The sequence below is a fragment of the Petaurus breviceps genome, unplaced genomic scaffold, assembly GCF_028583685.1.
Source record: "Petaurus breviceps papuanus isolate PSGF00001 unplaced genomic scaffold, PetGlider_PUasm1.0 351202, whole genome shotgun sequence".
NCBI lineage: Eukaryota > Metazoa > Chordata > Mammalia > Diprotodontia > Petauridae > Petaurus > Petaurus breviceps.
In genome coordinates, this window is record NW_027186252.1 from 1 (window position 1) to 16,798 (window position 16,798).

General features: G+C 37.5%; 1 protein-coding gene across 5 annotated transcripts in view; it reads left to right on the plus strand.

Moving 5' to 3' along the window:
• The first annotated feature begins 2,703 nt into the window (after window positions 1–2,703).
• Window positions 2,704–16,798, plus strand: part of LOC138168109 (liprin-beta-1-like) — a 41,962-nt gene continuing 27,867 nt past the window's right edge. For all 5 annotated transcript variants that reach the window (XM_069097134.1, XM_069097136.1, XM_069097135.1 and 2 more), the window contains exons 1-3: window positions 2,704–2,853; window positions 3,811–3,924; window positions 4,637–4,768. In XM_069097134.1, coding sequence (XP_068953235.1) covers window positions 3,913–3,924; window positions 4,637–4,768 — 144 coding nt within the window. In that variant the 5' untranslated portion in view covers window positions 2,704–2,853; window positions 3,811–3,912. The remainder of the gene's footprint in view (window positions 2,854–3,810; window positions 3,925–4,636; window positions 4,769–16,798) is intronic.

Below are 16,798 nucleotides of genomic sequence, written 5' to 3' on the forward strand. Positions count from 1 at the left end.
TGTGTGTGTGTGTGTGTGTGTGTGTGTGTTAACCTCATCATTAGATTATAAACTCCTTGGGGTAGGGACTACTTTTCTCTTTTGTATTTGCATCCCCAATATTTTGCACAATGACTGCCAAATAGTAGGTACTTAATAAATGTTTATGGATAAAACTGTTTTCTTTTTTTTTGCTTTTTGGAGGGGGGAGGGTAGGCAATTGGGGTTAAGTGACTTGTCCAAGGTCACACGGCTAGGTTTTTGTGTTAAGTGTCTGAGGCTGAATTTGAACTCAGGTCCCCCTGACTCCAGGGCTGGTGTTCTATTCACTGTGCCACCTAGCTGCCCTGATGCATTTCTTTAAACTATTTCAATGACCTTCTTTTCTTTCTTTTTTTGTAACGTTATCATTGCTTCCCTTTCCCATGAAGTCTTGCTCCCCATTAAAAAGATACTTTTACCCATTTTATAATGTTGGAATATATTTTTAACAATTTCCTTCCATCAGAATGAAAGAATATTTCTGTTTTTAATAGGATTTCCATGCCTCATTTGAAAAAAAAAACAAAACAGAACCCAAACCCAAACTCCACACAGTGTCTCTTCAGAAATGTGATTTGTGGTTTTTTTTTTTTTTTTGTTTTGTAAGATGGCAATTAATACTTATATTTAAAACTAATCATGAGCAACTATGTTTAACACATCTGGGCACTTTTTCAAATTAAAAACTTGTCTTAAATAATCTTTTTTTTTTTTCCCAAGAACAAGTCCCAAGAGAGACATTTCTCATTTTCATGGAAGCCCCTAGAGATAATACTCATTCAGACCATTGCAGGAAACTGCTGAGAATTCAGATAATCTAATTCAGACCATTACAGTTTTAAGTTGTAATAATTGAAAGGGAGTGTGCTGACAAGTAGCTAGTAGTGATAATTTGCTCTCCAAGTACTTATCATATATTTACTAAATTAGGACCTGAATTTTTGTGAGCTCTTGTAAGTTACCATGTAATGGTATTACATTACCTTTTAAAAGGAAATATCCTGAATTCATATAATGATATAGACAAAAATCTTGGTAAATGTTTTAAAATAATATGTAAAGTATTTCATACTCATATATTCAAGACCTCAGATTTTTGCTTGTCACAAAGTTAGCTCTTATTTATAAAAATAAGGAAGGTAGATATCTCCTTAGCAATATTTTGTTTCTGGTGGTGATAAAGCTTGATCTGTTCTTTCTTGTTTAGCTTTTTTTTGGGGGGAAGGCAGTAAAAGAGGGCAGCTACATGGCACAGTGGTTAGGGTACTGGACCTGGAGTCAAGAAGAGCTGAATTCTAAACTTGGCCTCATACATATAGGGTGTGACCTTGGACAAGTCACTTAACCCTATTTGCCTCGGTTCCTCATCTTTAAGATAAGCTAGAGAAGGAAGTGGCAAACCACTGCTGTATCTTTGCCAAGAAAACCCTAAATGGGTTCAGAAAGAGTTAGACATGACTGAAAAAAAATTTAGCTTTTTTAGTTATTGTCCAAATAATTGCACTGGCTCCTCCCACCAATTCCTGTCCTTAGGACTTCATTTGGCTCCCAAGATTTAAATGGAATTGTGTCTGAATGGAGTTTAAGATGGCATGTGTTTAGGAGATGGAAAATGCTGCTTGAGCTCATGTGCTCTATGGAAAAATGTTGTATATCATGTTGTATTTGTATATGTCGCATTGTGGATAGAGAGCCAGATTTATCATCAGGAAAATCTAGATTTAACTCCTATCTGTAACATAGACTGGCTGGGTGTGCATGGATAAATCACTTAAGAACTTTCAGTGTCCTGCCAAATTAAGGCACTAGGCTATTCTCTAAGACTATATGCTATAAGAGGAATTGCTGTATCTAGATAGATGTAGCAGTAGTAAAAAAAAAAACAGATGCTTTTTAGAGATGACTGCTCAAATTATCTTACACAAAAGGCCTTTCTCAGTTGAACCCATCCTCAGTCCCACCCTGGATTCCAGTGCTTTCCCACTGAGATTACCATCCCATTCATAGGTTGGTACATAACCACCCCAAATCTTTTCTCAAGTTTCCCAGCCTAATTGAAGCACACTAAATAGAATTCAGTATGACAGTGTATCCAATGATATAAAGATTTGAAATGACCCAATGTTTAGTAGAGCATAATCTGCTAATTCTTGTTCTACCTCCATACTTGCTGTTATATGTGTGTATGTATGTGTATATGTGTGTACATGTATGTATAATAGAAAAAGAGAGGGAGAGGGAAAACAAGGGAGGTGAGGGGAATAGTATATAAGGTTATTTGCATGTTGTCTCTCCCACAGAATGTAAGCTTCCTGAGGGTAGGAGCTGCCTTTCTCTGTATCCCTAGTACTTAGTATGGTGCCAGGCACATAATGAGGGATTGATGGAGGGGATGTTCCCTTATGTATGGAATAATTTTCCATATAGATCTAGAAGAACAAATAGCATTGCCTGTCAGTAGCGATCAATAGCAAGGAGCTGTTGTCCCTGTTGGTCAGATTTTTCTGCTTCAGTAGAAGCTGTTTAGACTGGTGGAGAAAAAAAATAACAAATCCTTGACATGTTTATTCATGCCATCAGAAGCTATTTTGAAATCAAGGGTGTTATGAATCAACTTACACTCTCGTTTGGATGTATTTTGGGCAGTGCCAGTAGCAACTGTGTTGCATTTGTTTTGAGGTCTGGTTATTCACATTGTGCCAGTTTTGAGGGGTCGTCTTCTCATCTAATCATTCTTTCTTTCAGACTAATGGACGTATATCTGGAAATGGAGATGTATATCAAGAAAGGCTAGCACGTTTAGAAAATGATAAAGAATCTCTGGTTCTCCAGGTAGTCATTTTATGTTAAACTTTTCTTTTAGTATATTCACAGAGATGTCATTTTAATTTAGTAGCAAGGTAGTTTTCTTGTTTATATTTAGCATATGTGTATGCTTATGTAACTGTATCACAGGTAGTATGGCATATATGTATAGATATCTATATAGCACATATTTATGTGTGTATGTTTGTACAAAGCATAAGCTGTTGGAAGTAGCTTCCTCCATATTTTAATGGCACCCTTTTGAACTTCAGAATGAAGAAATGAATATATATATATATGTATGTATATATATATAAACACATATATAAATGTTTCTGTGTATGTATATTTGTACATATATACATCACACAGGTATACACACACAAATACCTGCCATGATATCATGAGCTAAGTAGATTTAAGTTCTATTATTTGATGTATGAAATTAAGAATAAATCCATAGTACCTTCACTGAACTTTTAGAATGGAAACTGAATGTTCAAGGAGTTTAATTATGATCTAAGAAACATACATCTAAAAACATTATGGTCTTTAATTCCATAAAATCTTTTGAGATCTGAGTAGCCATAAATTTAACTGACTTGATATTTCCCTTTTAATTTAAGTCACAAAAGCTACTTTTTCATTCCACTCTTATCAAAGCATGATTTATATAAAGGCTCTATAAAATAATGATCAAGTCTTGTCTAGAAATTGTTGCCCATAAGTAGTTGGTAATAGCTTTCTCTGTATTATAATGGTGACCTTTTGGACTTCTTCAGAATAAAAGAATTAACAAAAGTAAGGAGATAGGTAAGTGTAAGTGAAGTGTACTGTTCATATCATAATGTTAAATAAATTACATGTCTTTTTTTTTAATTTAAGGAAATTAAGGAGTAAATATGCATTGTTATGAATTGAAATGAGAAATAGACAGAAATGTACAGTTCTTTTTCCCTTGTGTCTGTATTTTATACTTTTCAGGTAAGCGTATTAACAGATCAGGTGGAAGCTCAGGGAGAAAAGATTCGTGATTTGGAGTTTTGTCTTGAAGAGCACAGGGAGAAGTTAAATGCTACAGAAGAAATGTTACAACAGGTATGGAGAGAGAAGTAAGCACTAGCAGAAGATTTCTGCCAAGTATGGGGAGAGCATAAATCTCTTGTATTGTTGGGTCTGTTTTTACACTGAATTCTTTTTTGTGTGCTTCAGTTTGTCTGGTCAATCTTAGGAAAAGATTTAGGATTGTTGTGTGGCAGCTCATGAGGCAATGAAGAAAGAGGCTCTTAAAATAGAATAATGTTTATTTTTTGGAAAACTCTTATTTGTGCATATACTTTCCTAAATTTTCATGTTACTTTTTTATATAGGGATTTAAAAAAAAGTCAGTTATTTGCTGCTTTACTAAAAGTTAAACAAATGCAGCCAATCTTCAGAAAAAAACTTTAGTAGACTGAGCAGAGGGAGAGTTTTGAGTCAGTCTTCAGCAGAAAGCAAGGTGAGGAATCCTGTACAGAAAGAACTCGAAGTCAACCTCCCATCTTTTCTTGTCCATGCCATTTATTCAGTCTTTAGTGGTAGAGCCTTACTTGATGTTTTTTTTGAGGTTTATATAAGCCCTTATAGTAGGAAAGGAAGGATGCTTTGATTTTAGAAATACAGTTAATCATTACTCAGTGGTTGTCTTGATGAAGGTGCCCAATTTTACATTGTCTTAGAAAAATGCTTTACTTTGACGCATTCTTGGGTACAGGGAAACAGAACTAAATGTAATTGTTTCAAGTATTAAAAAATTTCTTCCTTTTATCAGGAACTTCTGAGTAGAACATCTCTAGAAACTCAGAAATTGGACCTCATGGCGGAAGTATCTAACTTAAAGCTGAAATTGACTTCTGTAGAGAAGGACAGATTAGACTATGAAGATAGGTTCAGAGACACAGAGGTGAGTATACCAATACTACCAATACCAATATTTTTTAACTCATTTTAAAGTATCCTATTTGGTTTTCAACTCTTTTAAATAAGGCATTTATTATTAGTGTCTCATGGCTGTTTTCATTAGAACAATTTTTTAGTCAGTCATTATTAGACACATGGAGTTTAGAGCATCTGTGGGTTTTTTTTTTTAAGATAATCTCTTACATGATAGTGAGTTAATGCACATTTTCTAAATAATGAGTATTAATTTTATTATTTTACTAGTAGGTAGTTTTCAGATAAGAGGCAGAATGGAGTAGTACATAAAGGCTCACCATGTTCAAGGCTTGCCTTTAATCTCTCAGTGACCTCTATGATTGTAGATCATAGAGGATTAGGGTTTTTTTTTCTTTTCCTAATTTTTCTTTTGTTTTATTTGCATTAGTGGAAGGAATTGATTGGTTAGTTGATTAATTTCCTTGTGGGGATCCAAAGAAGCCTGGTTCAGAACTCAGATATTAAATCCTAATAGGGGACTTTAAAACAAGAATCTCTTTGAGAAGCGACTTTTCATCAAGTTAGCTCCTGAGCTCTTTGTTATGGGTTACACTTAAAAGGATGTTGTTTGAGTTCTGAGACCAATTGGCTATACCCCAAGATTTTAGTTATTAAGAGCTAAAATATTTGATTCAGCACTCAGGTGTCTTTGGGTGGTCAGCTCTAAACGTGATGTCTTTTGAGGACTGCAGCTTTGCCTCTGAGGTTGTATCTGTTTATGACTGCAGCTGCGTCAGCAGGTACCTGAGGCCTAGAGCAAAAGTCTTACCTTACTTTACTTACCTTACTTTAGTCTCCTAGATAACAAATCCTTATCAAATTATCTATTCTGTGCTACTTCCAGGATACAACAGACTAGGTAATGAATAGAAAACTTGAGTCCCCTTCCTTTGTCTTATTGCTCTATAAAAACTTTGTCCTAAGAATTAATAAATGGAGTTCATCATTCTTCCTTAAACTATCCACATGACCTGGTCATTTCTTATTCATGTCTCCAAACCATGCTAAGTGCTAGACACTGAGCAACCCACATCAAATAAATCACAGGTCTATACTTCCATTCCTCTTCCTCCTAAATAAAATATCTCAGGTGTAGTGTATATTTATTTTTAGTTTTAATGGGATATTTTATATATTTATGCCTTGTGTCGGTTGCTTGATTGTAGACTAACAGTGCTCTTAAGATATAATTTAATCTAGCCTCTTGCCTTTGGGTAGAAGTACACTTCAACAACTTTAGGTAAGATTTTTATCCTGAAATGATAAAAATTATGTTTATTCCAGAAGCTCCCTTAGTAGGTAATAGTCACCACCAGTATATTTTTCCCTGTCACTTACTATCATTCTATTGTTTAGGAGGAAAATAAAACCATTTTGACTGCCACAAAGAGGGTAGTTTAATTTTCTTGTCTCTCGGACTCTGTTTCTTATCTCCAGTTTTCTAATTACCCTCCTTGACTTATTTTTGTACATGTCATCTTGAGGGAAGAAAGAAATCAGAAAACACTAGTTTATACCATGTTAGGGAACTAGGCATAGGAAAATAATTCAATTTCTATTCTCTATCTCTCCTGCCCTTCAATTTTGATCTAAAGTAAATCCTTTCCACTGCAATTTTCTACCTTTCCCTGTTGCCCCATCCTGCTCAGAGACTGAAATTGACTGTTAACATCCTTTCTATATGAGTACCTTCATAAGTCAGAAAGCTATAAGATAGCATTTAAAAAAAAAAAAAAGAAAACTATAAGATCATTCTCAAGATAAGATCAAGCTCTTTTCAAGTCTAAGTAATTCTGTCATTTAACTTTCCACTGGGGATTTTACCTCAGAACCCTTCAGTCATTTTGTTACTTTCTTCTAATTCCTTCTAATGTCATTTTTTTCCAGTCTTTAAATGTAAATTCCATTCAATCTTTGATTATTGAAATACACCCCAGTAGATGAAGACAGTGTCTATTACTTTTTTGTCTTTGAATCCCTAAGTTCCTTCCTCAGAGTAGGTGTTTAATGAAGGCCTGTTGAGTTGAACTGAATCACCAGCTTGGTTCAGATTTTATTCCCCTAGATCCCACATTATCTTTTTTTGGCCACATATATTGTGTTAACTTGATTTTCTAAAACAGAACTTGAAAAACAGTCAAACCTCTTTCCAAAGTTTTGCCTTTTCCTGTTCTTTCAAAATCTTTCCTATTTTCTTCCTCTCATTTCCTTCAACCCCACAGTCACTACATAACTTAGTAACAGAGCTGAGCCAGCAGATGGCGGTGGAGGTGGTACTGACTCTCTTCCAGGAAAAGAGGTTACACAGTAAGGGGACCAAGCGGTGACCTTTTGCATTATGTACTACAATGCTGGGCCATGCTTAATGTCTATGCATGACTACCACTAGGTTTCCTGACGTGCAAAATATGACTGTAACCAAATAGTCCAACTAAACTGCATTGAAAATGCTTTCATGAATATCCAGTAAAACTCTTATATTTGCATTCCTTATTTGTTTGTAGTTTTGGTTGAAATTCCTTAGCAGTTCTTCTCTTTTCCACTCACTCAACCTTTCACTTAGTCATATGTTGGCATGTTCTTATCCATAAGAGTTCAAACAAATCTTAAGATTTCCAAGATAACCTTAATGAGGAATCAACATACAATTCTTATTTTAAAACATTTAGAACATACTCATGTCTAACAGTGGAAATGTTATGATGTAATATAATATAATAAAATATAGAATACAGCAAAATATATTTTAATACATTTCTGTAGTGTCTTAAAGATCTCAAAGTACATGTATCTATATCTGAGCTTATTTGAGAAGAAAAAATAATTTCCAAATCAAAATTCAAATAGGAGCCTAAAATACTTCTTTTCCTATTTGTCTTCTCCACATTAGAAGCAAAATTGGTTCTTGGAAATTTTATGACTCTCAGAGCAGTCTGCCCCTTGTGACCAACAGCTTGGCCTGAGGTGAGATGGAAAAAGCACTGGGTCTGAATTCTAATTCTACCATGTTAGCCATAGCAGATAGAAGACCTTTATTATCCAATGAGACTCTGTTGTTTTTATTATGCAGTTAATTTCTCAGAAGAGTTTTCTTCTGAGTAAGGAAGAAATAGGGGCCTAAATATTTCAAAAAGTCTTTAGAAAGTTTAGATTCTATCAGAGTACTTTGAGCAATTTTACCTACTTTTTGTCTGATAGATGTTTCTTTACATTGGTCAATACCTCTACCTGTTGGACAATACTATGAACACCAAAAATTTAGATCCTCTTAGTATCTTAAGAGTGGAAAGGCTACTTTAACTTTCATCTATCTATCTATCTATCTATCTATCTATCTATCTATCTATCTATCTGTCTGTCTGTCTGTCTGTCTGTCTGTCTCTGTAGAAAGGGAGTTAGGTGAGCTTCCTTCAAGAAATCAATCTTGAAACAAGCATTTATGAAGCATTACTTGGGTCAGCCTCTCTACTGGGGGTTGGGGGATATGGAGAGAGGGATACAAAGACAGAAATTAAACAGCCCCTATCCTCAAGGATCAAACATTCCTTTGGAGAGTGGATTCCCTTTCCATGCAAACAATGTATCCTTTAAGGTGCTCTTTTCAAAATTGATCTAAATATATTAACACATATATTTAGATTTACAGGTGTAATGCAAGCTTGGCCTTGGTAGAATAATTACTTATTTAAGGACATGTTATATAATACTATAAGTCAACTTTCTTGAATTGTTTGGCCTCTGTTAATTTTGTTAGGAATTTCTAAGGAAGCTGTCAAATGGAATGCCGCAGAGAAATATATATTTGGTGGCTTAATATTTATATGTATGGAAAGGGGTTTTATGTGTATCAGGGTTTTTATAGTTTTATAAGCACTCATACTGTCCAAGGATAATTACTCTACATGACAATATAAGAGAATCAGTATGATCACAGGATTGTACTCAGAATTATGCACTTCGAGTTATTGACTCAGAATTTATTTATTGTTTATTATTGTGTATGACCCTGGACAAATCACCTAATTTTTGTAGTGCCCAGGCAACTTTCTGATACTCTAAGCTGCAAAAAAGGTGCTGATCTGCATTGGCAGAGATACTCACTTATCAGGACTTTTCCTTACTGATGAAATTCCAGGTCTACTAAAATAGATGGTTTGATGGATAGATAGATAGGACTTTGATCAATTAGTAAAAAAAAGTCTCTTAAAATGGATAGCAACAGCAGTGATACAAACACTTAGCAAGGGTATTCACTGACAGACATAGTTTTACAGTTTACCCATTCCTAGGCACAGAGAGATACAACTAGACTTATAGAAACTATAGCGTATTTGGGAACCAGAATTACTTCCGGTGGGGAGAGCTTTGCCTCCTTCTTGGTACTGACTTAAATGGAATTCTTCATATTACCCAAAGTAGGCCTAAGTGCATTTGTCATTCAGGTACAGAATAATACCTTATAATTGTACCTGTGTTTTTTGTTTTGAGTTTCCATGATAAAGGGATATGCCTTGAATCATTCACACTAGTCAAACCTTTGTGCTTAAGGCCTGGGCAGATTGTATGGCACCCATAGCATTTCACCCCTTTGTCTCAGTGCTAGTGTGGACCCACTGGTCCATATGTCATACTCTGAACCCAATGGAAAATTACATGGATCTCAGGTTCCAGGTACTGTTAGGTGAAGTACCTAGGGATAGAAATATGTAAAGCATTCTTTTTATTTTTTAAATTTTTTTAAAGCGGTCGGGGTTAAGTAACTTGCTTAAGGTTACACAGCCAGTTATTTTGTGTGGGTATTAAGTATCTGAGCCTGGAACCGATCCCAGGTGTCCCAACTCTGGGGCCAGCGCTCTTACTCACTGTGCCACCTGGCCGCCCCGTAAAGCATTCTTAAAACAATCCCAACAAAAACTCCAGTCACCCCCTGAAATCCAAATAGTAGTATTGTCACTAGGGTTATGAAGTGTTTGGGAGAACCTAAGGTCAATAAAATGTAGCATTAAGCAGCAAGGAACAACCAGTTATCAAAAGGAAGACTATGGGAAACAGAGGAATTCTCTTTTCCAAAATATCTGCAAAATTACATCTGGAAATAGAAGCTAGGGTTGTGCTTCAACATGAGATAATATCTCCCTTCCCATTTTTGCCACATATTTCATGTTTTCTGTTCCTTTCTGTTTCCTCTATTCCTTCATAAAGACATGTACTCCTAAGGAGATGGAACCAAATTTTCTGGCGTGTATTGCAATAATTTTCAAGTTTCTCTGGGATCCCACTGCTTACCCTTTAACTTTTAACTCTGAGCTGTGTAAAAAGGTCACTGAAGCAAAACTTTCCCCCATTTATCACTTCTCCTTCACCCGGGCCTGCTGGGTCACTTTTATTTCTTCCATATCATCAGGGTCCACTATCTCTCTAATTCCAAGCCCTCTTAACTCTTCAGGGAAGTGATCTCCCTGAACCATATTGGGGGAGAGGTAAGCATGATGTTAGGGGAAACGTTTTCTTTTTTTCTAAAAGGCAAGGTCCCTCTTTGTGATGCTTTCCAGTTCCTAAAGAAAACTACATAAGGACAGATATTTTTTCCTTAAAATTATACTGGGGCTGTAGTGATATATTCTTAGCTGGTTGGTCTTCCTGCCTTATTTCTCCCCACTCTAGTCCATCCTCCACTCAACTCCCAAAGAGATCTTCCATAAGCTCTGGTCTGACCACCTTACTCTCCCCCTTATTCAGTAAATTTAAGTGGCTTTCTCTTACCTCCAGGATCAAATGAAAAATCCTCTTGTTTTGCTTTTAAAGCTCTTCACAATTATAAAGCCTTTTACTTTTCCACTCTTCTCACCTGTTGCCTTCTTCCATGTACTCTGCAATCCAGGAACACTGACCTCTGTGCTTATTCTCATAGCAGGCTCCCTCTCTTATCTCCATGACTTTTTACTGGCTGTCCTCCTGCCTACAATGTTCTCCCTTCTCATCTGGCTCCTGGCTTTGTTCAAATCTCAACCATTTACAAGGAGTCTTCCCTCTGAAGATTACAAGCTGTTTCTCCCATATATGTCATATATATGTTGTCCCCCCCATTAGAATATCAGCTCCTTGAAGGCAGGAACTGTTTTTGCCTTTCTTTAAATCCTCCTTGCTTAGCGTAGCGCCTGGCACATAGCAAGTGCTTAATAAATACTGATTGATTTGACCTGAGGACTCACCATCCACCTCTTCATCCCTATGATTTCTGTTAAAGACTGAGCAGGAGAATCACTTAGTTGATTGATGTTGAATTAGAGCAGATACTGTCTTCTCAATGCAGTCACGCAGTCATTTGGCAAAGCTCAGAACCAACAAACAAGTAGGTCTGAAAAGTCCATACTAGTGCTCAACCTACAGTTTGCTGCCCGAAGGCCAAATGAAAATAAATGCACGGGGATGTTATGGGAGCCGTGTCTCATATATAGTTGAAATTCATCCCTTGATCAGAAGAAATATGAGATGACTGTAATGGAGGGGTATTAGTACAACTATAGTAGTTACAGCTGTAGCATGCCAAGAAATCAGAACAATGTCATTTCCTGAGAAAATATCAGTGATATGTGAATTCTTTGGGGAATGTAACAGTACTGGTAGCAGCCTCAACAGTCAAAAGGCTGTCAGTTCATCAGGGGAAAAGGGATAAAATAATCCTATGCCTAGCAGTACTTGGCATCCCTGCCTCCATGACCAGAGTGAAGTTGCTCCCAATGAGAGACAGAAATGTCATGGATAAGTTTGTTCACAGCAAAATTTCTTTCTGCCAAAAGACTTGGCACTGGGGAGAACTAACATGGTTCACTAAAATGAGCAAAGTTCTACTACTTGTCCTGCAGACCCCATAGAAGGATACTGTTGATGGTCCAGTTTTCAACCACTGAGAAAGGCCCATAGCAACCGTTCAGGAGTCCCCATAAATGATGATTTGCTCTTTCTCCATATGTAAGGCAGTGTTACAGGGCATCTGAGCAGCCCAAAGTTCATCCCACTGCATGAATTGCCCAGGGACCTTAACCCTTAGTGACTCACTGGAAATTAAGCATGGTTGGGGATCAGTGTAGAATCATAATAGGTAGAGCTAGGTATCATGGTCTCTGTGTTCTAAGTGTTCAGTCTATGAGAGTGAAAATAGGAGACAGCTGCCTATATAGCAGTAGATAGTCTCAGTGGAGGCTCCAGCCACTAGGATGCCATCCATCAATTGAATTATGAAAGAAAACTGCTGTGGGGGGTGGGGTTCTCCAGAGGTATGCTATAAAAGTATATTGAAGGGAGCTAGGTGGCAGTGGATAGAGAGCCCTGGGCTTAGAATCAGGAGACTCATCTTCATGATTTCAAATCCAGCTTCAGACACTTAACAGCTGTGCGACCAAGTCACTTAATCCTGTTTACTTCAGTTCCTCAACTGTAAAATGAGGTGGACAAGAAAATGGCAACCCATTCCAGTGTTTTTGCCAGGAAGAATTGGACATGACTGAAATAATTATAACAAATAAAAGTAGATTAAGTGACTTCCCATATGAAAATGAATTGTTCTTGACAACCCTGGGTGTTGGGATGGAAAAAACAGTCATTCACCAAGCCATTGACACTGGATCAATAAACTGAGGAAAAGCTGATATCTTTAACCACTATTTCCATATTAAGGAGTGGGGAAGTGATAAGTGATTACCTTCAGTTTCTTAGGCACCAACTCCCATTGGCCTTCCAGACTGCATTATTGGAGGGAGAGGAGAGGTCTTTCATAACTGTCATGAAGGTAGAAATTTCATTGCTGTTTGTTAACAGTATGGAATGGGAGCATAAATCATCCTCCCATATTATCCTAATTTAACCCCATAGTGTGGCTCCCCTCAACCTCTTATCTCTTTAAGAATTCCATGGCTAATCTGAGTATAGTCCAGAGGGATGATGGTCATCTGACTTACTGTATCCAGCAGAGTAATGTCTGATCTTTATCCTATACCTAATAAACTGTCATCTGGGCCTATGGTCTCTGATGTACTTTCAGTCCAAAGGTAAAAAGAGAGAGTAGATTTGGGGAACTTGCCACCACTACTGACAATCTAAATTCTGAAGACCCTACATTATTTTCCTCCCTCTATTCCTGATAATTACTAACCAAGGTGCTAAGGGTATTATCAATATCCCTCCTCAGTAAAGTTCTATTTTAATTACCAGATCCATAATGACCACCTAAATAAGACTTCTTCTATCCTCATCTTGTTAGGCTAGGCTACTCAGAGGGCAGCATCTCTTGGGTCTTACTTTTTAGTATTAATCATGAAAGACTAGGAGGTAATATTAATTTGTTATCCAGGAGTACCTGACAAAAAAAGGGATAACTACCCTTCACTCATCTCTTATATTTTATTAATTTTTATTAATAATTCGTGATAGCGGTGGTAAGGCTTTTTCTAATTGAGGGGAAAACAGGCTTATTAAGGAGGAAGGTTTTCCCTTCATCATATAACTAGTATCATATTCAGTACTGTAGAATAATTAAGAAACAGGATTGGGGATGGAGTCAAAATGGTGGAGTAGAAGCAGGACCTCCCCGCTGCTCTGGCTTCCACCTTCCCCAATCCATGTAAAAAGGGGACTCTAAAGAAACTTTGGAGCTGCAGAACCCACAAAATGACACAGAGAAGCTAACCTCCTGCTGAGGACAACCCAGCAGGCCGGCAGGAATTGGCCAACACACGCCCAGCCCCACGCCAAGGCTTCAGCCCCAGGGCGGGCCTGACCAGCGGCCAGCCAGAGGTACTCCACATCAGCAGCAGCTGTGGCAGTTTCCAGATTTATGAACACATAGATGTGAAGGACAAAGTGAGAGGTCAGTGCAGTCTGGCCTTTGGGACCCAGTAAGTGGGAGTGCGTGGCTTTTGCCCCCGGGGTGAGAAGCCTCTGAGATGCTGGCACAGCCAGCCAGCGCCACGTGGCGGCTTCAGCTCCTGGCCTGCAGAGTGTAGGGGGATCAAGCACCAGTCTGAAGGGTAATCGATCTTGCTTTAACCTGCTTGGATCTGGATTGCAGTCTAGGGTGGAGGTCCTGCGGTGTGTGTCCAGCTTGCCAGAGCGTGTGGAGACCTCAGAGAGGGCACTCATCTAATACCTCTGGCAGCTGAGAAAACCCCAGTGTTTGGAACTAAAGCTCCCCTGTCTGGTGGCAGAGTCCTATTGTGGCAAAAAGCCCAGGGGTCAAGTGACTGAGGGGCAACATGACCAGGCAAAGGAAACAAAGCAGACCAAAGATGCCAGCATTAGACTCCTATTTTGGGGACAAAAAGGAGCAAAGCATGGAACAGGAGGAAGACAGTGAAGTCAGAACTCCTGCACCAAAAGCTTCAAAGGAAAATATGAGCTGGTTACAGGCCATAGAGGACCTTAAGAAGCAGATAAGAGAAGAGGAGAAAAAATTGGGAAGAGAAATGAGAACCATGCAAGAAAATTACGAAATGAGAGTCAACAGCCTGAGGAAAATAATATCTTAAAAAATAGACTAACTCAAATGGCAAAAGAGGCTCAAAAAAGCGATGAGGAGAAGAATGCCTTCAAAAGCCGAATTTGCCAGATGGAAAAAGAATCTCAAAAGCTCAATGAGGAGAATCATTGCTTCAGAATTAGATTGGAGCAAATGGAAGCTAATGACTTTATGAGAAATCAAGATGCTGTTAAACAGATCCAAACAAATGAAAGAATAGAAGGCAATGTGAAATATCTCATGGGAAAAACCACTGACCTGGAAAATAGATCCCGGAGAGATAATTTAAAAATTATTGGACTACCTGAAAGCCATGATCAAAGAAAGAACCTAGAAATCATCCTCCAGGAAGTTCTCAAAGAAAACTGCCCTGATGTTTTAGAACCAGAGGGCAAAATAGAGGTTGAAAGAATCCACCGATCACCTCCTGAAAACGATCCCCAAAAGAAAACTCCTAGGAATATTATAGCCAGGTTCCAGAATTCCCAGATTAAGGAGAGACTATTCCAAGAAGCCAGGAAGAAACAATTTGAATATTGTGGAAACACAATCAGGATAACCCAGGATCTGGCAGCTTCTACACTGAGGGATTGAAGGGCTTGGAATATGATATTCCAGAGGTCAAAGGAGCTGGGATTAAAACCAAGAGTCACCTACCCAGCACAACTGAGTGTCATGTTTCAGGGGAAAATATGGTCATTCAGTGGAAAAGAGGACTTTCAAGCATTCTTGCTGAAAAACCCAGAGTTGAATAGAAAATTTGACATTCAGATACAAGAAGCAAGAGAAGCATGAGAAGGTAGGTAAACAGGGAAAAGAAATCATAAGGAACTTATCAAAGTTGAACTATTAACATTCCTACGTGGAAAAACAATAATTATAATTTATAAAACTTTTCTCAGTAGTTGTAGGGAATAGAAATACATACACACACACACATATATACACACACATATATGTCTATATATGAGCGTATATGGGCATATGAATACATATGTATTCATGAGTATATATGTTTATATATGTTTTCAGGTATACATAGATAGAGGGAACAGGACCAATTTAACAGGAAGGGATGATACTTAAAAGGTGAAATTAAGAGGTGAGAGAGGAATATAATGAGAGGGTATGGGGAGAGACAGAATGGGGTAAACTATCTCATATAGAAGAGGGAAGGGAAAATGGTTACAATGGAAAAGAATAGGAAGGCAAAAGGGAATGGGTCAACCTTATTCCCATTGAATTTGGCTTGAGGAGGTAATGAAATACACACTAAATAGGGTATCTCACCCTCCAGGAGAGTAGGGGGGAAAGGGGATGAGAGGGGGGGATGATGGAAGGGAGGGCAAGCGGGGGTGAGAGGAAGGGAAGTTGGAAGCACCCAAGTTCCAAGCACTCTTTTGAGAAGGGACGGAATCAAAGTAGAGAATAGAACAAGTGGGAGGTGGAATAGGAGGGAGGGAAATATAGTCAATCTTTTACAATATATCTACTATGTAATTTTTTTTCCATTAGCCACACATTTACAACCTATACTGAACTGCCTATCTTCCCAGTAAGGGTGGGTGACAAGGGAGGAAGGGAATGAATCTGGAATTCAAATTTTAAAATGAAATATTCATATATATATATACTATTATTAATACTATTTTACATGTAATTGGGAAATAAGATATACAGGCAATGGGGCATAGAGATCCACTGGAAAACTGGAAAGGGGTATGGGAGGGAGCAGAGTGGAGGAGGGGATATCCTGTGGGACTGCTATTTTGGCGTGGTGGGTAGGGGAAAAATGGGGAGAAAATTTGTAACTCAAAATCTGGCAGATATGAATGATATAAATCAGAAGTTAATAAAGCATTTGAAAAAAAAAAGAAACAGGACTGAAAATAACCTTATAATAATATTCTAAAAACATATCCTGCCTTACTTCAAAAGGCTAAAAATTATATTCAAAAGATAGAAAAACTAGGTTTTTTTGTTTTTTTTCTTTACTTTATTGATCTATTTTGTGAAATTTATTAAATCTGTAGCTATTAAGGATCAACAGTAGACATAATGTGATCTGATCCTCTGAGATTATTCCCAGAATTGTATATGGGCTATGATCTGCACAAGGGTGAAATCAAGAAGACATTAAGGTAGTTGTAAGCTTCACAAATAATAGATTCATTTAATTTCAACATAATTGAAATATTTATAGTCACTTCATGTTCTGGTTTGCATTTTTCTTTTGTTTTCCTAGGATTTCTTTCCCTTAATTTTTAAGCTACACTTAAAAATTCATCACTTTTCGCTCCTTTTTTGTTGTAAACTTAATAACTGCCAATAAATAAAAAGGCATGGTAGAATGGAAAGAGGTCTCAATTTGGAAACAGAGGATCTAGGTTCAAATCCCAGTTCTCTCATGTACTAGCAATGAGCATATTACCTAACCTCTCTGGGCTTCAGTTTCTATTTATGTTAAATGAAGGAAAGGGTTGG